Raw genomic sequence first — 23587 nt, forward strand, 5'->3', positions numbered from 1 at the left:
TGAAAGGCTGCAACCATGGTTTTTAATCACTCCACATCCCCTTGCTCCATTTGAATGACTTCCTCTTAGTCTAATTACAAGTGCCACAGGAACACAACTAACCAAAACACCAACAACAACAGCAACACCTCTAAATAGGGACAGCTTTCTTTCTTTCCAGTCTATATACCTCTTATTTCTTTTCCTCGTCTTACTGCGGGGATGGCTGGCCCTCTAGCACTGTGTGGAGATAAAGGGGAGGCATCATTTCTCTACGCCTGCTTGCAAGGCTGCCCCTTGGCTTCCGTTTTCAGAGGTTTCATTCTGATGCATCCTGACATGGCTATTTTGTGGTTTACCTGCTTGAAGTTCACTTAGCTTTGAGTTTGTCTTTTCCCAAGTCAAGGGACTCTCTGTCATTGTTTCCTCACACAAGTGACTCTTAAGCACTGCTCTAGAGGGAACTTCAGAGTCCTAATCACCCCTCAAAGTTGCACATAAAACATGGTATGTATTTTTCTTAGATGAATACCACAAGGTTCACCAGATGCTCGAAAGGTTCTGTGACACCCCCGAGTCCCTGCCCCCCAGGCATTGAACACACAAGGCCTTTCTTGACCACCTTCCTGGATTATTTTGGGATTTTTGGAAACCAGTAGGGACATAGTTACTATCCCTCCTTTCTCTAGATCCTGCTTCATCCCTGTGACTCAAAGATTCCCCAACATGTTCGTAAAATGTATCACTCGGGTAAATATTTTAGAGTACCTAATAGGTACCAGAAAAAATTTTTTCTCTCATTTTTTCCTAATCTTTTTTGCATATGAGGAACTCCAGGTGGCTCCGGCTGTGAGAAGTCACCTGCCTGCTTTGACGGCTGCGGGTCTCTACAGGAGCCCTGGTGGCAGTGGTTCCATGTGGCTGCTAACCACAAGGCTGGTGGTTCAAACCCACCAGCCACTGCCTGGGAGAAGGATGAGGCTTTCTATTCTTGTAAAGAGTCACAGTCTTGGGAACCCAGAAGGGCAGAACTGACTTGGGGGCAGCAAGGTTGGGTTTGTTGTTGTTCTGACCCTTAACACCTCCCCTGACTGCTCTGGGCTGGAGACCCAATCACAACACTAAACTGTAAACTCACTGCTGTCGCGGGGAGTCGGACTCACAGTGATGCTGTAGGACAGGGTGCAACTGCCCCGTGGGTTTCTGAGACGGTAACTCCGTAGGGAATAGAAAGCCCCGTCCTTCTCTTTGGAGCAGCTGGGTGGGTTCGAACTGCAGACCTCATGGTTAGCAGCCCCACGTGTGGCCACGGTGCCACCAGACCTGAAGACAGCAATGACCGGGGTCATTTCAGACAGGGAGGCAGGGCATTGCATGGTGGGCCCTCAGCCAGCACATTGATTCCTTCTGCACCTTTGGAAGTCAGGCTCTTGGACGGTCTACCGTCCTGAACTGATTACCGCCCACCTCCCAGGCTGCAGTGTCTGAGAAGCGCCCCCTGCCTCTTCAAGCTCAGAGTTGGGTGTGCCTCCCAAGCCACTGGTTCCTGAAGGCTGGGGCCAGGCCATGAGCTCCAGGAGGGCCGGAGCTTTGTCTGGCTTGCCCTTCTACCCTGCCCTTCCCTGCTGCCACCACGGAGAGCTCCCTGCCGCCAGGTGGCGCTGAGCCTTTCCTTGCTGCACTACTGCAAGGGGGTGGTCAGGCACTTCCATAAGCCCCCAGTGGGGTTCATTTTCTTTGTCGGCCAGCGAGATCTAAAAACACCAGTTACCATTGCGTTGATTCAGCCAAGTGGGTCAGCCGTTTGTGCCAACCAGGCACTCCCACTGACCTTGTTGCCCCTGTGGCTGTGTGCCCTTGGTCTTAGAGACCCTACAGGGCAGAGAAGACCTCACAGCTTTTCCAGGCTGCAACCTTTGCAGGGCAGCACGGGCTTCTCCCAGCAGACAAAGACAAAGGCGGGGGGGGGGGGGGGAAGGGGGAGTAAGAAGGACCAGGGAGAAGGGATGTGTTTGAATGCTGCCAGAGAGTGACCAAATTTTGGTGAAAGTATAGGGATAGGGGATGGAGGTGGTGAAATGAGGAGCTGATAGCAAGGGCTATGTTTTGAAAATGTAGAAAGCAAATGTTTTGAAAATGATGATGGCAACAAATGTACAAATGTGCTTGACACAATGGATCTATGTATGGATTGTGATAAGAGTTATACGAAACCCCAGTAAAATGATTTTTTTTTAAGTATAGGCAGACTTCTTTAGATGCAATGATGGTGAGACTTTGTCTCCTTGACTTTGGACATGTTGTCAGGAGGGACCAATCCCTGGAGAAGGATATCAGGCTCGGTACAGTAACAAACAAATAAGCAAACAAACAGCAAGAAAAATCCCCATTGCCCTCAGATGGATTCCAAGCCAGCATAACCCTACGTGGGGTTTTGGAGATGAAGGATCTTTATGTGAGCAGATAGCTCATCTTTCTCCCAAGGGGTAGCTAGTGGGTTTGAACCACTGGCCTTGCGCTAGCAGCCCAATGTCCAACCCAGAAGACCACCAGCAAAAATGAAGGTCTCCCATGAGATGGAGGCTCAAGTCTAGCAATGCAGCCCTCGTGGGTGACAGTCTTTATTGTGTAAGCCAGTCTGTCCTTCAGCCAGATGTGGCCTCCATTTGGGCTCAAGGATAGAAGAGCATCACTGGGCAAAAGTCTCAGGGAGTCTTCTGTTCAAACAATCCAGAAAGTCTGGATTTGGAGGGTTTTCGTTTTTGAAGGAATTTGATGTTCTGTAGGGACTGCTAGGTGCTAGTACAACGTGGAATTCCATGAGCATAATGGAATGAAATTTGACAGCTGCCCCACCCTGCGGGATTGCCGTCATTGTGAGGTGCGGCCGAGTGGGTTCCCACCCAATGACACCCATCCAACAGAGTGAGACCCCGCCTGGTCCCGTGCTGTCCTCCACTGTGGTCATGCTGGACCCCTTCCTGCAGTCAGGGCATCCATCTGTCTTGCTGAGAGTCTTCCTTTTCACTGACCTTCTACTGTCCCAAGCACAGTGTCCTTCTCCAGGGACTGATCTCCCCCGGTCACTTGTCCAAAGTACTCGAGACCAAGTTTTGCCATCCTCGCTGCTGAAGAGCATTCTGGTTAGGCTTCATCCAGGACAGATGGTTTCTTCTTCCCCGTCTTCTCCACACCATCTGATGCTTCATTCCAACCCACGGTGACCTCTTTCTGGAGAGGAGGAGTGGGAAGTAGATAGAGCACATATTAACACACCTCTTTCCCCCCTTCCCAGGTACTACCTTGGTCGTCAGATGTTCATTGTCATTTCCGATCCAGACATGATCGAGCAGGTGCTGGTGAAGAACTTCAGGAACTTCAGCAACCGAATGGTACGTGGGCCCCGTCTGAACGTGGATGAGAGTGTGAGACTGTGCTGCTCTCCTGGTTCAGGCTTGCTCAGCCCCAACTGGAGCCCCTCTGGGGGCTCAGATTTTCAATGCAGTGCACAGAGAAGGGCTCTTACAGGTAAAGAATCATTTAGGGAAGTCAAAGCAAATGAGAAACTCAAAATTCACTCCACGGAGTCAGTACTGACTCATGGCGACCCTTATGGACAGGGTAGAACTGCCCCCTGTGAATTCCCGAGACAGTGACTGTTGATGAGAGCAGAAAGCCCCGTCTTTCTCCCATGGAGCTGGTGGTGGTTTCGAACTGCTGACCTCAGGGATCACAGCCCAACGTGTAAGCACCCCACCACCAGGGCTCCTAGAGGCCAAAAAGAAGTTGAGCTAATTAAAATGCCATCGCCAGCAGGATTTCCGAAACTGGATTTAAAACTAGGGGAATGGAGAGGGCACAGGGCAACTAACTGGGCTAGACAGGGCGAGGATCATGAAGACTGGAGAGAAGGTAAAAAAGTCAAACTGAGATTCCCCTGTGTGTCCATCTTCTCCTGAGAGCATTACATCGGGGATTGGTGGGTGGGGAGGTCTGTCCCTATGGAGGAGAAGCCTTTTAAGGGTCCCCTGTGTATTAACAACCCATTAAACGGATAAGCACAGCCCCTCTCTTGTGGGAAGCGTGACCCCCAATCTGTGTCTGTGATGGGGAATCCCCAGGAAGGTGCGAGGTGACAAGACATGGCGGAAGGCGATGTGGTTCACCTTTCCCAGAGGCACAGAGAGCAACTCCAGCAAGAGCGGACCCATCGCCGCATGAGGAATTTAGGGAACTGTCTAAAGTGAATTCGTAACTGGGGAGCTAGAAAAACATGACCTGTGATCCGCTCTACGTGCCAACCATTGTCTTTATCATCAGATGGGACGTGCTGTCCTCTGCAGGAGGGGCAGCTGGTCACGGAGTGGTCGCTCTCTTCTTGATTGTTCGGCACTTTTAGACCCCTGCCAAACGCCAGGCCCGGGGAGGGTGCTGCTTTGAAAGAGCGAAGACACGGCTTGTCCTCAAAGAGGTCACGCACGGTCTAGTGAGGGGGGCAGAGAAGTCCAGAGACCCGCACCTTTTTACCCAGGCAGCATGGCGACTGCGGGCAACGTGCAGAGTGGGCGCCAAACCACAGGAGACCAGCTGTCACCCTTGCCGAGTCCAACGACTCCCACTGGGACCCCAGGCTGCGATCTTTCGGAAGTCAAGGTCTTCTCTTCTTTCAGGGAGTAGTCCAATACTTCACCACGGGTGTCCCCAAGACACTGGCGTGTGGACCCCCAAGCCCATTGCCATCGACTCAGTTCTAGCTCAGAGCAACAACACAGGGCAGAGGAGAGCTGCTGCCAGGGATTCCAGGACTGTGCCGCTCGAGGGAGCAGACCACCTCATCTTCCTCCAGGATGAGGAGCGAGCCCAAACCCACGTACTGCCATTGAGGCCATTCGGACCCAGGTCGGCCCTAAAAGGCAGGGCAGAGGTGTGCCTTTGGGTTTCCAGGACGGCCACGCTTGATCAGAGTAGACGGCCTTGTCTTTATCCTAGAGAGCGGCTAGCTTTGAACTGCTGGCCTCATGGTTAGCAGCCCAACACGTATCCACTCTGCCAGCAGGGCTCCTCGGCTGCAGCCAGGGGAGGCTTGCTGGGTAGGAGATGCCTGGTTTAGGTTGAAGAAGTTAAGCAATGGTCCTTGGTGGTGAGCGGCCCAGAGTTATTTATCCTCCTGAAAACCCACGGGCACTTTATGAGTTAGGCACACGTAGCGTCTCCGTCTGACAGGGGAGGAAAGGAAGGCTCCGAGAGGGTATGAGGATTGGCAGGCGTGTCGGATTGAGTCGTCAAAGGTCCTGGCTAAGCGTTCAGCTGCTAATGCCCAATGCCCAAAGCCACCCTGCGGCTCTGTGGGAGAGCGATCGACGGACCTGAGTGTGCAAAGATCCGGCCTCCAAAAAACCCACCACCATTGAGCCAGTTCCGATTCACAGAGACCAGGTGGGTCCGAGCAGAACTGCCCCTGTGGGTTCCTAGACTGGACCTCTCAGACTGGACCTCTTGACAGGCGTGGACAGCCTCTTCTGTCTCCTCCAGAGCGGCTGGGGGTTTCCCACTGCTGATTCTGTGCTGAATAGCCACCAGGCTCCTTTCCCAGAGGGGCAGTTCTACCCGGGCACATAGTGTGTTAAGGCGGATTGACTAGAGAAACAAATTCAGTGACACACAGCTCTGTGTAAGGAAGAGCTTTATATCCGAGAGCAATTGTGGATTGAGAAAACATCCCAGCCCAGTCCAGATCAAGTCCAAAAGTCTGATATTAGCCCATATGTTCGATACCAGTCTATACATTCCTCTTCATACTCTCAAAACACATGCAGTGATGCCGAATGTAGAAGATCACAGGTCAGTGGGTGCAAAGTCTTGTGGCTCCAGTGGTGGTGGAGGCACTCAGTGCTGGCAGGGGTCTCCAGCACGGAACACGTTTTCTCAGGATTCGATTGCTCTTGTCTATATAGCTCTTTCTTATACACACGAGTGTCCATGAAATTGTTCCGCTAGTCCACCTGGACTCACACAATGGCCTTGGGTCTTCTGCTGGGTTTTTTTTTGACCAGAAAAACTAAGATATGGCTTTCACCCTAAATTGACGATTGGTCTTTCAAGGGCAGAAACTCAATCTGACGCTCTTTTTCATCTCCGTGGCCCAAGCACGCTGTGCACGAGCAAGCAGTCAGCTACATCTTCTTGTGCACGTCGAATTAAATTCCCATCAACTTGACACCCTCTGCGGAAGAACCAGGTGCTGCCTGACCCTGGAGACCCAAGGTACAGGAGGCTTCACAAGCTTGTGGGGGCAATCCCATGATCCTTATGCCCCTTGTTCCGCCAGCGTTTGAAGCCCCCCATCTACTCTAGTCGATGCTGACTCACAGTGAGCCTCTAGCACAGAGTAGACATGCCCCACGGCTTTCCAACACTGTCATCTTTCCAGAGGAGCCCCGCTGGTGAGATGGGCGACATGCTGGCCTGCCAACCACCAAGTCAGCGGTTCAAAACCCGCAGCCCCTCCTGGGAGACAGATGAAGGTTTCTGTTCTCATAAAGACTGATAGTTCGGGGTCCTGCAGGGGCAGTTCCCTCTCATTCCGGTGGGATCGCTATGGGCCGGCCTTGCCTGGAGGGCAGTGGGTTCAATCTGATACATGTTTCTTGAAGTGCTGCCGTTTCCGTGGGCAGCCAGGCCCTTCCCACGGCGTCACCGGGGCTCCTCGACGTAGAGCGTCGGAGCCCCGTGTTTATCCTTCTCCATCTGGGACCGTCTCCGTTTCTCGTTGGCTTTGTTTATGGTCTTTTAGCCAACTCCATACCCATGATTAAACGGCCCTTCGTGAGCCAGTCTTGGTAAAACAGCCTTTCGGAGTGGGATTTCCTCGCAGGTTTTTGAAAGTCAAATTAAATTGGGTTCTGTGGGCCCCTCTTATCCATATGCTGATTCCTCTGCTCCAAGAACTCACGGAGCTTAGCGAGGCGTGCTGCCTCCACCCGACTCCAGGCTGCCTTCTTCTAATAAGCGGTGTTTACTTAAGTGTTCAGCGACTCGACTTTATTATAGATTCATTCTGTAAACATTAAACACTTACCCCGTGCAAGATTCCACCAAATGGTCCCTTGTGATACAGAAAGTACCATGGCATGTTAGCCTGATACAATCAGCAAGTAGGAACTCGGATGCTGCAGGGCTTCATCATCCAACCTGAGCGCCCACCTCTGCCCACACCAGGGGACTGGAGTCAGGGGCACCCGTGGACAGTCCAGCGGGGACAGTCTGGCAGCCAGAAGCTGTGCGTGGCTCTGAGGCAAGCATGGCTCCCAGCCGTGGGCATCTAAGGATGTACTGACTGACAGAACCTGCGACTAGAGGTGGGGTGGGGGTATCCGTGTCTATGACTAAACACCACGTGCTGGTGGTGGGGGCGGAGGGCACCTAAGAACAGAAATCTGGTGTCTCGCAGTTCTGGAGGCCAGGAGTCCCCACCAGGTGTCACCAGGTGTCAGCCATGTAGATTTCTCCAAGGCTCGTAGGGGCTGTCTGTTCCAGAACTTTCTCCTAGCAGCCTGGCATTCCTTGGCTTGCCGGTGCTGCCTTCATGGTCACATGACTGCCTTCCGTGTTTTATAAGGTACGAGTCATAGTGGGTGAAGCCCACCCTACTGCAGGCTGACCGCATGTTAACCTAACTGATTAGATCTACGAAACAAAACAAAAAGTCAATGCAAACTAGCTTCTGTGAAGTGGACTCCCAACTCCCGGTGACCCCATGTGTATCACACAGAACTGTGGGCCACGGGCCATGGGTCACGGGTTGTGGAAGGCTGGTGATGTGGCAGTGGAGTGCCAGGTCATTCTCTCAACTTGAACTCTTCTCCTGATTTTGCGGCTGAGCGCTGGGCCATTTGCAATGCCGGCTCCTTGAGTCCATGTCGATTCGGTCCATGTCAATCCCATGGGCTGGAATAGACCGCTCCGTAGGATTTGGGGTGACTGTGACATTCAGATGGAGAGCACCAAAGTGGCCCCCAGTGGGTTCAAACGCCCACCTTCTGATTAGTAGACAATTGCTTCAGCACTGCTGCCTGGGGACGCCTTTCCTCCCAACGGCCTTCAAAGACCCTCAAGCCGCCCACAAAGTCACCCTCACAGGGTCCAGGCTGTCATAGGGCTGGGCTGTCTAGAGAAACAAAAACAGTGACACACATTAGGGATAAGAAGGCACTTTCTGTCACAGAGTAACTTAATATCAAGAAAGGTCGCCAGCCCAGGCCAGCAGCCCAGGGCTAGTGGGAGCCCTCTTTAGCCTCCCGGCTACAGGCTGGTCTTGCAGAAAGGCGAAGTGGGAAGCAGGGAGATCACAGGCTGGTGGGTGGCAGCTCTCAGGAATCCAAAGTCGGTGGGGACCTGGCAGGGTGCCGGCAGCTTCCAGATTGGCCCCCAGGGCCAGTGAGCGGCCACGTGGGCCCGCCCCGCTGGAGGAGGGCAGAGTCCCAGCAAAGATGAAGTTGCAGGAGGCAGAACGAGGGGAGGTTCCTAATTTCTGTCTTCTAAAAAGGCCACACCCTGAAGGGGCATCACCAGGCTACCACCTGAGGGCAAGGTGGACTCCGCCCTCACCTCTGCGTAGGAGCCATCAAGTTGATGTAAAATCTAACTGCCACACAGGCATCGGGGCATCCACTTCTGTTTTCATGTGACCCGGTCTCTAACCTGAGGGGACACTGTCACAGACATTAGCATGCAGCAAATATTTGCATCTGAAATCAATGAAGGTTTCTGTTTGCTTGTTTTTTTCAAGCCCCAGAACACTGAGCTGAGGAAATACCAATGGGATCCAGGACGGGGGTTCTGACATTGCCCATGACCACTGACGCTTCCGTTTGCTCTCTCTGTTCTTCTTGCCGAACAGACTCCTGGGAGTTCTACGGGTCCCCTTAGCCCTTCCTGATGTTGCCTTCCGGGTAGGAAGCCCCATTCCCCTTTGTTTTTCAACAGCTTTACTGACACAATCCACAAACTGTACAGTTCAGTAGTTTGATCATGTCAAGAAGACTTGCATAATCATCACTACAATCAACTTTAGAACCTTTTCTTTGTTCTTGTCCTCATCGCTATTAGCCCCCCACGTCCCCCCAGCCTCCCCGGCCATCCCCCCAAGGACCATCACTTCAGTTATTGTCTCCATAGATTTTCCAATGCTGGATCTCCTGTTCAGAAGAACAGGTTTAAAAGAAACAAAAAAGCTAACAACAACAGCAAAATAAAACAGAGAAAAAATCTCAATCAAGAAAGCAGAAAATACTAAAAACTGAGACAAGTTTTAAATAGGTCAAAAGGGAAATCCAATGGTAAGGTGTTAAATTTTAACCTAACTGCATCTGCAATAATCCACTTTCCAATGCATTCTGCAGGGTAGCAGGACTATTCACATAAACCATTGGCTAAATCAATGGCACTATCAACAGAATTACCTTATGTGCCAGGGGGATGCTTGATAACGTTCTCTAACATGAAATAGCAATGATGTCTCTATGGTGAACCAAAGACATATATAAACCAGAGACATATGAATGGATTTGGGGCTCACACTTAATTCTAGCCCCAATCTAAGAACAATTAGTTCTTAAAACATGGCCCTGCTTGATACCCAACCTCATAAAAAGATCACTGGTTGCTATAGCAAAGTGTGGTGAAGAAACTAGATGGTGCCCAGTTATCAGAAGGAATTGTGTCCGGGGTCTTAAAGGCCTGTCTTCAAATAAGCAGCCATCTAAGTAAGGTGTCAGCTACGTCCACATGGAAGAAGTGCACCAGCCTGTGTGATCCAAGGACTGTCGATAATGAGATCCAGATCCAAAGGAGAGAACGGTATCACAGCTTACGTTGCGAACGCTGGGTTTGCAGAAGGCAATGGATGACAGTGGAAGCCCCAGATCCACTCACAGGGTCCCCACATGGATTCAGCCCTCCGTGACTCCTCTGACCACAGCCCAGGGATGCGAACAGCCTCGTCATCAGACAGATGACGACAGACGTGGTTAGTGATCTCCCTTTTGACCCATGTCAAAGTTGGTTCTGTTTTTGTTAAAATAGTGAAGGAGAAATACACGGGGATGAAGCCTCAGGTGAGTCTCCTCTGACCATCTCCTTTTAAGGCCTAGTCCGTCTTCTTCTCATTGGTAGAGTCCGGTTGTCCCGCCACCTCAGGACTGAGCTATTTTTGTTGGGATAATTGGATGCGCTCTCCTTGGCTCCCAGTCACTCAGTAACGCCTTGGGGACAGCCCTTTCTTAATGGCCACAGAAACTGGGACTGGGTCCACAGGACTCAGAACATGCACAGCCTGTGGAACAGTATCTTGTTCTTGGCCTCCCATTGAGACCTGGTGTTAGGGAAGTTGTGGGAAAGGTGAAAGAAGCGGGGTGGTCTTTGGCCCATGTTAGGCTGTTATGGCTAGGTATCAAGTCTATTTACCTATTAGGTGGGTCTGGTTGGATATTAGGCTGGCTTGGTTGGCTACTAGGGTGGCCTGGTTCGATGTTAGGTGAGTTTAATTAGATGCTAGATTAGTCTGGGTGGTTATTAGGCGGGCCTGGTTTGGTACTGATTGGGTCTGGCTAGATATTAGGTACGTCCTGTTGGAGAGTAGGCTGGTCTCTTTGGCTATTAGGTGGGTTTAGTTGGATAGTAGGTTGGCATGGCTCAATAGTAGGTGGGTCATATTAGATATTACATGGGTTTGGCTAGATATTGGTTGGAGCTGGTTGGATATGAGAAAGGCCTAGCTGGATGAAGAAGTTGAGCAATTCTACCAACTCTGTCAGTTCTAGCTCGCAGCAACCCTATGCACAACAGAACAAAACTATTGTTCCAGTTGATGCACCAACCACTAAAGCTAGTGACGAAAATGAGGAATTCCACCGTCCTCAGTCTGAAAACAATCAAACATACACTCAAGATGCATGCATAGATATTGACCAATAGAATGCAAAACTTGGAAACAAACAGGAAGAAACAGGAGTTGGAAAATTGTACTTCAAGACCGTCTTGGATTGGCCTTGCTGATGATGGCTGCAAGGCCGTACCTCCTGATTGTGTCATTCTGGTCATAAACCGTCTGATTTTCTGATTCAAATTGGCCAATCTCAGGCCATTTCAGCTCACTGATGCCTAGGACATCAATTTTTTATGTGTTCCCTCTAATTTTTAACAACGTCTAATTTTCCTAGATTCATACTTCATATATTCCAAGCTCCAATTATTAATTGGTGTTTTCAGCTCTTTCTTCTCATTTTGAGATGTGGTCCATCAGCCAATGAAGATCCCAAAGGCTTTCTTCCCACAGGCTTAACTCCACCCACATTGGTGTGGTCGACTGTGCTTTGAGAAGGCAGCTCTTCCTCAGTCATGCTTGAGTGCCTTCTGACCTCATCTCTGGCTCCAACTAGGTTCATCGGGTTTTCAGTAACTGATAATGCTTTCAGTGGCTAATTCCTAAAACAACGCATAGCCTATTTCTTCTTCCTAGTCTGTTCTTAGTCTGGAAGGTCTACTGAAACCTGTTCACTTTGGGTGGCTCTGCAGGTGTTTGACATACCTGTGACATAGCTTTCAATGTCACAGCAACACACAAGCCACCACGGTATGACCAACTAACACACACGTGGTGAGATACAACATTCTTAATCAGATCATAACCCTGAGCGGAGTTTCTCTGAATGTACCTACAACATCTTTTATCTTATAAGAAATAAAAGGCAAGAGGTGCAAACAGAGATAGAGGAACCTACTGTCACCAAAAAAGAAGAGCCGGGAGCAGAGGGCATCCGTTAAACCCAGGGTCTCTGCACAGAGAACCTCCTTGACCCAGAACAAGATAGAGGACATGGACCTCCCCCCTGAGCTGACCCCAAGGAAAGCCTTCTCCTTGAAGTCTAGCCTCCTAAACTGTGAGGGAATAAATTCCTAGTTGCAAAAATCATCCACTTATGATATTTCTTGTATAGAAGCAATAGATAACTAAGACAGTTGGTCAGGTTTGCTATCAGGCGTATTTGAAGGACATTGAGGGGGGTTGTTGGATTATTACCTTACCTGGGGGCATGCTAGGTTGGCCTGGGTGGATATTGGTTGGTCTGGTGGAATATTAGTTGGTCTGGTTGGATATTAGGTTGGTATCGTTGGATACTAGTTGGTCTAGTTGGATACTGTTTGGTCTGAATGGGTTCTGGTTGGTCTGGGTAGATACTGGTTCGAAACTAGGTTCATTTGTGTGGATGCTGATTAGATTCTAAGTTGGTCTGGTTGGATACTGCTTGGTCTGGGTGGAAGGTAGATTGGTCTAGTTGGATTCTTGGTTGGCCTGGGTGAACAATGATTGGTTTAGGTGGAAGGTAGGTTGATCTAGCTGACCACTGGATGGTCTGGGTGGATGCTACACTGGTCTGGTTGAATACTGGATGGCCTGAGGGACATGGGGGACATGTGTTGAATCACTAAACCCACTGTTCCGAGGCAAGCTACCAGCATGTCTGTTCCTTGGTTCTGTTGCTTTTAGGTGATGGTGGGAGCATTTGTATGTGTGGCTGGTACCACCCCTCAGGTGCCCACAGTCAATGCAGGCTCACCTCTCTAGATCATACCACCTGATCCATAAGACTTTACCCCAGTGTCAGATTACCCAGTAAACATGGTAAGTAAATTAGCACAAGTAGGACTGTGTTTACCTTGCTGACTGGTCACTCTGTCCCTGCCAGGGATTATAGACTTCAAAAAAGGCTCTGATTCTGTAGGAAGGCGTTGTGGGGTTGGGAGAGAGACAGTCAGAGATAGAAGCAGAACCTTTGATGTGGTGAAAACATGTGGAATTGCTCACTAGAGATAAGGACATAAGCACAAGCAAGTTCATGCTTACTTATTGGGAACTCTACCTCGGCTCTACACCCAGGTGACAGACTTGATGACCCTGACTCGCTCACCCTTAAAAAGTAGTCATCCCCGCCCCCCTCCCCCAAACCATAAAGCTCCCAGGGGTCTGGCAGCCCAAGACTCAGTTCCAGATGCCTTCACCCACTGGCCACGTGGTCACCAGGTCATGAGACTGGTTCCTGTGCGGCCACAGCCCCCTTGGCACAGGCAACGATGACTGCAGTTGTGAAGCCAGTTCGTCTCTGAGTCTGCAGCAGCGTCTCATCACAGAGAAGGACAGGAGCCCACTCACTCAGTACAGAGCCAACCACCCCAGAACCCCCATTCGGGGCTCCAGGAGGTACGGGCCCACCTGGGCCAGAGCCAGAAAGCCCTGCCTTCCTGACCCAGAGCAGGGCATCTGGGCATGTCATGACACTGCCCCCTTGAGCTAGCCCCCTATCTGAAACTGGCAACTCCCCACCCACAGCTTTGGAAACTTACTTTTCTAGTGTCTGGGTTCTTTCTCTGCCCCACCCCACCTCTCTCTCTCTCAAAAAAAGAAACAAAGCACCAAAAAACAACTCAAGTAGATGAACCCATTTATGGTTGCCCAACATACCCAGGGGCTTCAAAAAGTTCATAGGAAAATTTCACTGTCTTTCCATTCCATTTCTCCACGAACTTTTCGAGGCGTCTTCATGGGAACTGCACTTTGGTGGTGAGGATGGTTTGTGGGCATGGCTTAGGAGGCCGCACTACTTCAGTCAGACCTCCACTACTGCACTTTCCCACATAAATGGGATACACACAGGTACCATGCACATAGCCCACATTGTGTTGTTGTTCTCGGGTGCAATTGAGTCGGTTCCAACCCATGGTGCCCCTGTGCACCCCAGAACAAAACACTGCCTGGTCTTGCACCTTCCTCACACATGGCCCCAAGTCGGAGCCCACTGGGGCAGCCATGGTGCCAATCCATCTCGTCCAGGGGCCGTCCTCTTTTTTGCTGCCCATCCACCTGACCGAACACAATGTCCTTCTCCAGGGATTGAACTCTCCTGTCAACATGTCCAAAGTACGTGAGACAAAAGTCTTGCCATCTATGTTAGTCCAGGTAGACTAGAGAAACACATCCATAAACACACATGTATGTACAATAGAGTTTTATATAAAGGGTAATTATACACATTAAGAAAGTATCCCAACCCAGTCCAGTCCAAGCCCATAAATCCAATAATAGCCCATATGTCCAATACAAATCTATAAGTCCTCTTCAGACTCATGAAATACATGCAATGATGCCGAATGCAGGAGGATCACAGGCCAGTGGGTAGAAAGTCTTTGGAGCCAGTGGTGGTGTAAGCATCTCAGTGCTGGCAGGTGTCTCCAGGTGGCTTCTCCAGCACCCAGGGCTGCATCAGGGTAGGTCCATGTGGTTTCTCCTTAGGGATGTCTCACAGGAAGTGAGCAGAGAGTCTCTCCCACCTCCAAGGAGGGAAAAACATAGGCCTTATTGGCTATGACCTGATTGACAGACTAGACTCCACCCCTTCACTCTGAATCCTCTCAAGTCCCAAATTGACACCAGATTATGTAACAACCACACCATCCTTACTTCTCAGGAGCACTCTGGCCATACATATTCCGAGACAGATGGTCTGTCCGTTCGCCAGTCCATGGCACTTTCAACATTCTTCTCCAGCACCACGGTTCCTTACTCACATGCACACAAGGCAGTAGAGAAGAGCATGGCTTCGGTCAGGCACACCTTCGTTCTCAAAGGGACATCCTTGCTCTTGAATTTTCTAAGAGGCTGGTGCAGCAGATCTACGTATAACGCCAAACGCCTTTTGATCTCTCAACTGCTGCTTCCATGAGCACCGATTGTGGGTCCAAGCACCCTTAGGAAAACAACATGAGAGGGAGTTACCCAATTTGGAAAAAAAAAAATCCCCATGTGACACACACATTACTCCCATGAAAATGGCTGCTTTTTAGGGCTGCGTTTCCCGAGAAGGACCAAACTCACCTTGCAGGTCAGCTGCTCTGAGCGAGGCCCACACTCTTCCCCAGCACATGAGCAGGCCGCAGAGAGAGTGGACGCAGAGCCCTCTCTGTGAGGAGAGGCGCCGCGTGGTTTTGTGTGGAATGTTTTGCCATGCCCGTGCTTTGTGGGTTGAATTGTGTTAGCCAAAGAAGTCTGTAGATGTCCTAATTCATGATACCAATGAGCAGGGCCTGGCCTGGAAGGAGCGTCTTTGGAGATGTTATCAGCTGGGTGAGCATGCGGCTGTAGGGTGTGTCCTCCTCCTATCTGGATGCTCACTCACAAAAGAACAAGAGACACAGACAGAGGTGTGGAGGAAGGGGGCCATGTGGTGCCGCGGCTGCGCACCACACTTGCTGGGAACGCCAGAAGCCAGTAGAGAGGCATGGGGCAGCCCCCCTAGGTGCCTCAGCAGGAATCAATGGAGCTGACACCCTAGTCTTGGACTTCTAGCTCCCATGACTGTGAGGCAATGAATTCCTGGGCTGACTGGGCCCCTGTGTGTGGACCTTTGAGAACTGAAGACCACCTCCCTGCAGACCGTGCTCTGGGGCCAGTCAGATCCGCCACCGAGAGGGAAGCAGGCACGCACAGGAGTCTTTATGACCATCTTCTGCAGGGAAAGAGGGGTGAGGGGCAATGGGCCTGGGGAGATGGACACCTGTCTGTCTCAGGACACCCACTGCTCGGTTAGAATCCTAGGCGAACCAGCGAGTGAGAGCCGTGTGTTCAAAACAGCTGCAAGTATCAGTGTGGGGCTGTCCCCGTGCAGCGGTGCCGTGTTCTCGTGGACTGGAAGGCAATGGGCTCCCGCATCCTCAGGCACCATTGTCCTTCCTCGCCCTTGCAGGGCTGTGTGAGAACTAGAGGCAACATTTGTGACCGTGGGTCTCAGCCCCTTCACGACAGCCACCAAAGTAACCAACAAAAAACCGAAGCCCTAACTCACTGCCATCACAGCCCGACTTGTAGCCAGGACACCCCCAGGGCGCTCCTGAAGCGCATCTTTTTAGAACACACTCGACAATCTTAGCCCTCAGCAAGTTACCGGGACTGGCATCTCGCCAATGGAAGACTTGGCTCTCGCCATGGCTTTAAAAGCACCCCATTCTACCTCCAGCCACCCTCGGGCTTTCTACTCCTGTAAAGATCTACAGTCTCGGTGGAGACCCATGAAGGCAGTTCTTCTCTGTCTGTCCCATAGCATCGTTGTGAGTCAGAATCAGATGTAGGGCAGTGAGTTTGGTTTGGTTTGGTTTGGTTTGGTTTGGTTTGGGTGTCGGAGTGGGTGACATGGTGGACGGCTAACCTCACCTTGAAGTCAGTGGTTCAAATCCACTCATCTCTCTGGGAGAGAAAGGTCAGGGTATCTGGTCTTGTAAAGACCCACCGTCTCAGAAACCCTCGGGTCCTAGAAGGTCGTGATGTCTCTCAATCCACCTGACGGCCATGGATGTGGTTTTCCTCTTTGGTGGGTGGGCGGCTCGAAAGTTGAGTGCTGGGCCATTAGCCACAAGGCTGGAGGTGTGACTCCACCCTGGGGGCATCCGAGTGTGGAGAAAGACTGACTTGGAGCTCTACTCCCCAAAGGCCGCAGCCATCAACTATTCTGCAAAGCTCCATCCTGCTCTGACTCCTGTCCGGTCTCTATGGGATGGACTCAACTCCACAGCCACTGTCCCAGGGTGGCCGCCGCCCTGCCCGGGAAACCCAGGGGCCATGTGGAGCACAAGGCCATGCGTTGTCATGTCCTGGCATACACACAGCTCTTTGGCTGTGGCTTCAGATCCCATCCCCTCACTCACGGCATCCACTCCGCAGCTTCTTTGAGGCCGACCTGGGCCAGTTGAGAATTGCTGGTTCAGCCCATAGTTTCCATTAATGCAGCAGTTCTGAACCTGAGTCACGACCCCTTTGGAGGTCCAACGACCCTTCCCCAAGGGTCGCCTGATTCATAACAGTAGCAAGATTATGGTTATAAAGTAGCAAAAAAATAATTGTATGGCTGGGGGGTCACCACCACATGAGGAACCGTGTTAAAGGGACGCAGCATGAGGAAGGCTGAGACCCACTGCATTAGCGTGTGCCATTGAGTCCATCCCACTCCTGGCGACGAAACGTGAATCAGAGCAGGATGGTGTCTGCCTCCCTGGGGTTTTCAGTGGCGGATGTTCCGGGGGGTGGCTGCAGGGCTCTGTGGATGCCAACGGATAGCCTTTTGGTTAGCAGCCGGTTAACAACCGTGGGTTTGCCTCTGCACCGCCAGGGACACCTAGCCCAGCGTAAATGCTTGCCGATTTCCTGCAGCCTCATGGCTCCGCAGGACTTGGCAGTTCTTCGGATTTAAGGTCTGTGCTTGGCTGTGCCACTGAGGAAGCCGGCTCTATCTTAAGGACTTTTTGGTGGAGAAGACATCTGTCTCGGGGAAATGCTGCTGGGCTGCTCTGTAGGGGTGACTGGAAAATGACGCAAGTGTCCCCCAAATCACGCCAGACGCCCTTGGCTAGCTGTGCGCCGTGCACCAAGTTGTCTCCTGACAGTTCCCACACAGTAGGTGCTCAGGAAGTGTTCACGGTCTGAGAGCAAACAAGTCCACCCAGGAGGCCTCCAGCCATGAAGTGCCACAGACCCAGCACGGGGTCCTTGGCTGCCACGGTCAGCCTTTGGGCCAGGTCTGAAGTGCGGGGGGATTGGTCAGAGCACACCAGGCCATACACGCCCAGCGAGGTTTACACAAGGAGAAGCATGAGGGAGGCAAGGCTTTAGAAGAAGCCCAAACTGCAATGTGGAGGGCACACATGAGAGACGCCAGGAGCCAGGCAGCCTGGGCCAGTGGGAACGGGCTGGCCCAGCAGAGCCCTGCGAGCGCACACTCCCGATGTGCATTTTGGGTTGGAATGAGGCGACCAAAGACTTTTTTTATTACAACCACATCTTGACACAGAATGCAACACACCTGTGCACCTACACACTGTATACCACACACCACGCACACATGTGCACATGCACAAATAACACCCCCACATACCATATACCATAGCATACACTGTACACCTTACACACACCGGACATGCCACACACCATACCACTCACTCTGACACAAGCATGTGCACACACCCCACCCACACCATAACACCTACCCCCACAGAGCATGCACACTACACACCTGGATACACACATGCACACACACCTCATACACCAGAGACACCATAACACACACCCTATATATCACATACACCACACACACACAAACGTGTATACACACTCCATACACCAGACATACCAGATACCCCCCACATGCCACACTCGTGTGCACACACACACCATACACCACACACTCCAACATGTGCACATGTGCCGTGCACACCTCAGGCTCCAGAGATGCCGCAGCACACACCCTGCATCACACACACACACGTGCCTTATATACACGCATGCACACACACCAGACACCCGCACACCTGCCTGACAGTAACATCACCTTCCTGTGTGCTACACGGTGTTTTCTTGTCTAGTTCTCCTTTGTTCTTTTTGCCTTCTCTGTCCTCTGCCCCCACCCCTCCCCACCACCCACTGCTCCTGCAACCACTGCATGCCTCTCGGGCTGGTCAGGAGCTGCATGGAAGGCCCTAGCTGGAGAGTGCCAGGTGACACCGTTCTCTGGAACGCTGGTGCACCAATGAGCTGACAGATGTTAGGAAAGCTCTGTCCCTGGGCCTCCCTCCAAGACCCCTGCCACCCCGCCCCATCGCCTGTGCCAGCCCTGGGCCTCTTTCCTCTAGGGGCAGGGCCTTTGGACCTCAAGGCACTTCCCACGGGCACTCATGACTCAAAACTCGGGAAGGAGCGGAGGCAGCAAGCTTGGCAAATTCTGGAAGTCATTTCAACCCTACTTGGTGCTTGGGCCTCCCTGGGAGCATTCCCACACCTCCCGTCTCCAGGCGTGGGCACTCATCACAGGCGGGCGGCTTTGCCTTGAGTAAGCCTCACTCCCAGCCACTGGGACGTTCACCTGTACATGAGCTACAGTTCTCCTGTGTACCTTCCACGGTTGGAATGACCCCACATTCAGTCCCCTCAGCGACCTCAATTCTCTCTCCCGGGGACTCTGTGCGGTGCCTGTTCACGGAGTACCGTCTGCTCCCCCAGGGTTCTCCCTTCCAGCCAAACGGCCTCAAACCCAACAGGCCTTCTAATAGGGCATCATTCAAGGTGACCTCCATGTCCTGATGGCTTTGCAGTGGTGAGTGGACCTCCAATAGGACTGCAGGTGGGCGACAGAGCAGGCTCAAGGCCAGCCCTGACACTGGACCCTCAAGACAAAGACACTGTGGGTCTGCCTATGAAGCCACCACGCCGGACTACTCTTGACCCTGGTCTCTAGTCCTTCTGGGTCTTATCAGAGACATGCCACACATTGGCTTCTTGTGTGATGAATGGCCTGGTCACACGCAGAGTGTGGCATAGGATACGTCAATAGGCTTAATGCAGGGTGTGGTGGTTACATAATCTCCTATCAACTTGAGGCTATTAAGCGTGAAGGGGTGGAGTTTAGTCTGTCAATCAGGTCACAGCTTGGTGACCTCGTTTGGAGGTGCTAAGGAGCTAAATGGCTCCCTGGAGGCTGGACCCACCCTCTCTCTGCTTCCCTTTCCTGTTGACAAGCCACATGGAGCCACGCTGATAGCAGCCAGAGCCCTGGAGATGCTTCCACAGCCACTGGATCCACAGGACTTTCCACCCACTGCCCTGTGATCTTCCTGCATCCAGCATCATTGCATGTGTTGCATGAGTCTGAAGAGGACTTTATAAACTGGAATTGAACATATGGGCTAATATAGACTTATGGCCTTGATCTGGACTGGGCTGGGATGTGTTCTCATATAATTACTCTTTGATATAAACCTCGTTCCTGTACATGTATGAGTCTCCCTGGATGTGTTTCTCTAGCCTACCCGGACTAACACATAGAGTTTCTACCTTGGACTCAAGGACTCAAGCCAATGTTTTATTTTCCAAAATGCTGCAAAACCACAGTACAGTAGTGGCCCTGGCATCTGAAGAATTCTAAATGGAGAAGGACAGGGAGACCCATGCAGGAAGCCAGACCAACCACATGGCACCGGGGTATAATTAGACACCCCCAAGCTCCATAGGTAGGTGTTATGGCTTGTTCTGCCTGCTCATATTTTATCAGAAAATGAGCGCATTCCTTTATGCAGGGATTGTTACCAGGCTTTTAAATGATGATGGCTGGTTTGATGTTTCAAGGATAATTAAAACAGTGACAAGAGAGAACATTGACTGAGCATCACACGTGGTTCTGAAGAGCGTGGGTCCTCCCAGCTCCCCCACCCGGCAGCCACGGAGCTGGGCGCACCGGCCGGTGGGAGAGGGAGCCCTCTTTGACAGCTTCGTGGGAGAGGCCAGTTTGGGAGAGGACCAGGGAGGCCGAGCAGACTGACAACGCTCCATAGGCTTCCAGGCTCGGCTCACATCCTCCTCAGAGGCGTCTCCGGCCCTCACTTGACACTAGCTTCTCATCCCGCCCGATTTCCCCTCCAGCACATTCGCTGCCCCACAACTGTCCTGACTTCTAGGTCTCTAAGTTCACGATCTGTGCCCCGCTCTACCAGACCATGCGCCCATGAGAGGGCCAGAGCGGTGTCTTCCAGATTCCACACTACACAGCCGGATCCCCGCACGGGCCAATCCTCCGAAGCGTGTGTGCGGAGTGGGAACCAGGCACGAGGGATGGAATGAAAGGACATAGACATATCCCGACAGGAGTTCGCAGGGAAGCAGCTCTACAGGGCCCCCTCTGGAACTCTCCTTTGTCACGCTCCCATTTCCCTTCACCTTCTGCCCCCGCACCCCACCTAAACTCACACGCACACAGACACACACGCATGATTCTGTCATCTCCTGGCCCAACTAGTGAAGCTGACACACACACCCTGACACAAAAGACAGTCCTGAGAACTCAGGCCAAGGGCCAGTAGGCCATCTGCAGGGTCAGCTCCAGGTGACCTCTCTCAGCAGGGGCAGCACATGGACAGCGATGCAGCCTCTGGTCCTCAGCCTTGGACCTACAGACTATTCCCCAGAAGCCTTCATGGTCTTCCACATCCTACGTGCTGACCCGCGGTGCTCACAGGTGGACTTTAGCTGTGGTGTTTACTGAGACCCTGGACTGGCCCTCCAGTACCCCCACCCCACCCCAAAGAGACTTCATAGCCTAACTCCCTTTCTCTCTCTCTCTCTTTCTGTCTCTTCCCATCAGGCATCGGGCTTGGCGTCTAAACCGGTAGCTAACAGCATCCTGTTCCTGTGTGACAAGAGGTGGGAGGAGGTCCGAGGGGTCCTGACTCCTGCTTTCAGTCCGGAGAAGCTGAGCGAGGTGAGGCATGTCGGGAATACGGGCCCTTGTCCCTTGGGGAGCAGGTTACTTCTCTCCCACCTGTGGTGGGCAATCTGTGTATAGATTCACCCAGTCTGTGCCCGCCCCACCTGTCTCCAAAGCCCGGAAGGCCATCCCTGAGCGGCTTCCTTTCACCAACCTCCCCTCCTCACAGGGACCGCGGTCATGGGGCCCACAGTGCTTCTGGACCTCCTGCATGGCCCAAGGCGCATTGTGGTCACACTGGGGCACACAGGAGAAACTTGAGCCAAGCTTGTAGGTCTCCTGGGCCCCTGGGGGCCTTGTGAAATGCAGACTCCTGGTCTGGGAATTGCATTTCCAACAAGCTTCCAAGGAGCTCTTGGGAGAACCATGCTTGAGCTTTAAGGAACTGAGAAGGGCTTCCAAGAATGTGAGCTTGCAGTCAGGTCTTAGGGGAGTGTGTGAGGCCAGGTGGACTAGAGAAACAAATCCAGAGGACTCAAAGATGTATGAGAGAGAGCTTTATAGAAAGAAGGAATTAGACATCGAGCAAAGATCCCAGCCCAGTCCAGATCAAGTCTGTAAGTCTAATACTAGTCCACAAGTCCCTCTTCAGACTCTCATGGCCACAGGCAATGATGCAAAATGCAGGAAGGTCACAGGCCGGTGGGTGCAGCCTTGTGGATCCAATGGCGGTGGATGCATCTCCAGGGCTCTGGCAGGTCTCCGCCGCATGGCTCCCCACAGAAAGGTGAAGCAGAGAGAGAGAGAGAGAGAATTCCCAGGATCCTCCTTGTGAGAAGGTCATGTCCACAGGGAGGTACCTTCAGGCTGTGGCTTGATTGACAGGCTAACCTCCACCCCTTCATATCTACATCTTCAAGTTAATGGGCCATTATGTCACTACCACCGAAAGTGGTGGCTTTGGGTGACAGAAGGAAAAGACGAGTGAGAGGACAGGGCCCGGCAGCACCCCTAGGGGGGTGGGGTACATTATGGCAGTGTACCCAGCTCAATTCTTGTAGCAAACCCGAGGAGCAGGGTCCTGGCATGCCCTTCCCTTCAAAGTCCACCTTTCCCACCAAAGGTGTTACCTGGGGTTTCTCCCGCCTCCCTGCCAGCTCCTCCAGCAGGGTCCTGACAGGGAGGCTCCTGTGGAGCAGTGGGGTGGTGCCGGGAGCGGGGCTCACTCCCTCCGCAGCTGGTGCCGGCCTTTGGAGTCTGTTGTTCTGGATTCTGTATCAACATGAGCTCTTCTTCTGGCGAGAGGTGGTGAAGAGGTCACCTTGGCTGGAGGCAGCCCCAGAGTGGGTGGCCTGGGCTCGGCTGTCCCCCGACACTGGCCATTCCAGCGTGCAGAAACCTGCCTTCAGTTCAGCAATTGGGGAAGCTAGCCAGTGGGACACCCCACTGATAGAAGCTTGAATCCCAGCAGGGTCACCCATGTGCTCACCCAGCGGACCTTCCAGACCTCATGTCCTGCTGAAAGCCGAGCTCAGCCCCCTAGGCTGGGAGACACTCCCAGTAGCGGTCTTGGGCATCGCAACCATCATGCAGAGGACGTGAGATCGCCAGGAGCCGGGGCCAAGGCAGCAGTAGCCACTAGCAATCGCCACTAGCAGTCATGCGTGGCTTCAACGAACACGCCCCCGCACGCGGTGTAAAGCCTCCAAGTCTTCAGAAAGGGAACCGAGTGTCTGATTCCATCGTTCAGAAACCAGTGACCTTGGCCGTCCTCGGTGAGGCTGGGCTGGAATTCCCTGGAAGCCTGTGGCATTTGGGGCAGAGCCTGAGCTTCTCAGGCTATGAGCGGTTTTTCCTCAAGCCCTGCTTCTTCTCCATGTGGGAAGAATTTGCACGGCAGATCCACAAAGACAAGCGAACGTAGGCAAAGCACGTTGTCACTCTCAGACAAGAATGGGCCATCACCAGATGGGGACATGTGGTCCAGGCCTTGATCTTGTATACCCTTCCTCCCCAACTGGTCTCCCCTCCCCCCAGCACCACCTCTGCTTGGTTGTATGTTGGTGGGCTTTCAGCGGTGCACTTAAATATGCATGTGTCGTGTGACGAGACTGGTTCTTACTGAGCCCGTTTCCCCCGCAGCCTGAACTGTGCATGTCTGGGCCCTTAGGAAGTTCTCTTTCTTTCTGGGCTTGGCTGGCGGGTGAGTCGCTTTGTGGGGATAACTCTTTGTCCCTTGGCTTCCTGTCTACCAATCTCAGCTTCCAGTACCAGCTCCCATGTCCATACCTCTTATCTGTTGGGTTGGCGCTTAA

The 23587-nt window shown here is 52.3% G+C and overlaps 1 protein-coding gene across 1 annotated transcript in view; it reads left to right on the forward strand.

Annotated features, from left to right (window-relative positions):
- TBXAS1 (thromboxane A synthase 1) overlaps positions 1 to 23587 on the forward strand; it is a 116957-nt gene that overhangs the window by 43711 nt on the left and 49659 nt on the right. Inside the window, exons 5-6 of the mRNA XM_075557406.1 lie at positions 3275 to 3371; positions 21210 to 21326. Coding sequence (XP_075413521.1) covers positions 3275 to 3371; positions 21210 to 21326 — 214 coding nt within the window. The remainder of the gene's footprint in view (positions 1 to 3274; positions 3372 to 21209; positions 21327 to 23587) is intronic.

This window comes from Tenrec ecaudatus, chromosome 9, assembly GCF_050624435.1.
Source record: "Tenrec ecaudatus isolate mTenEca1 chromosome 9, mTenEca1.hap1, whole genome shotgun sequence".
In the NCBI taxonomy this organism is placed as follows: Eukaryota; Metazoa; Chordata; class Mammalia; order Afrosoricida; family Tenrecidae; genus Tenrec; species Tenrec ecaudatus.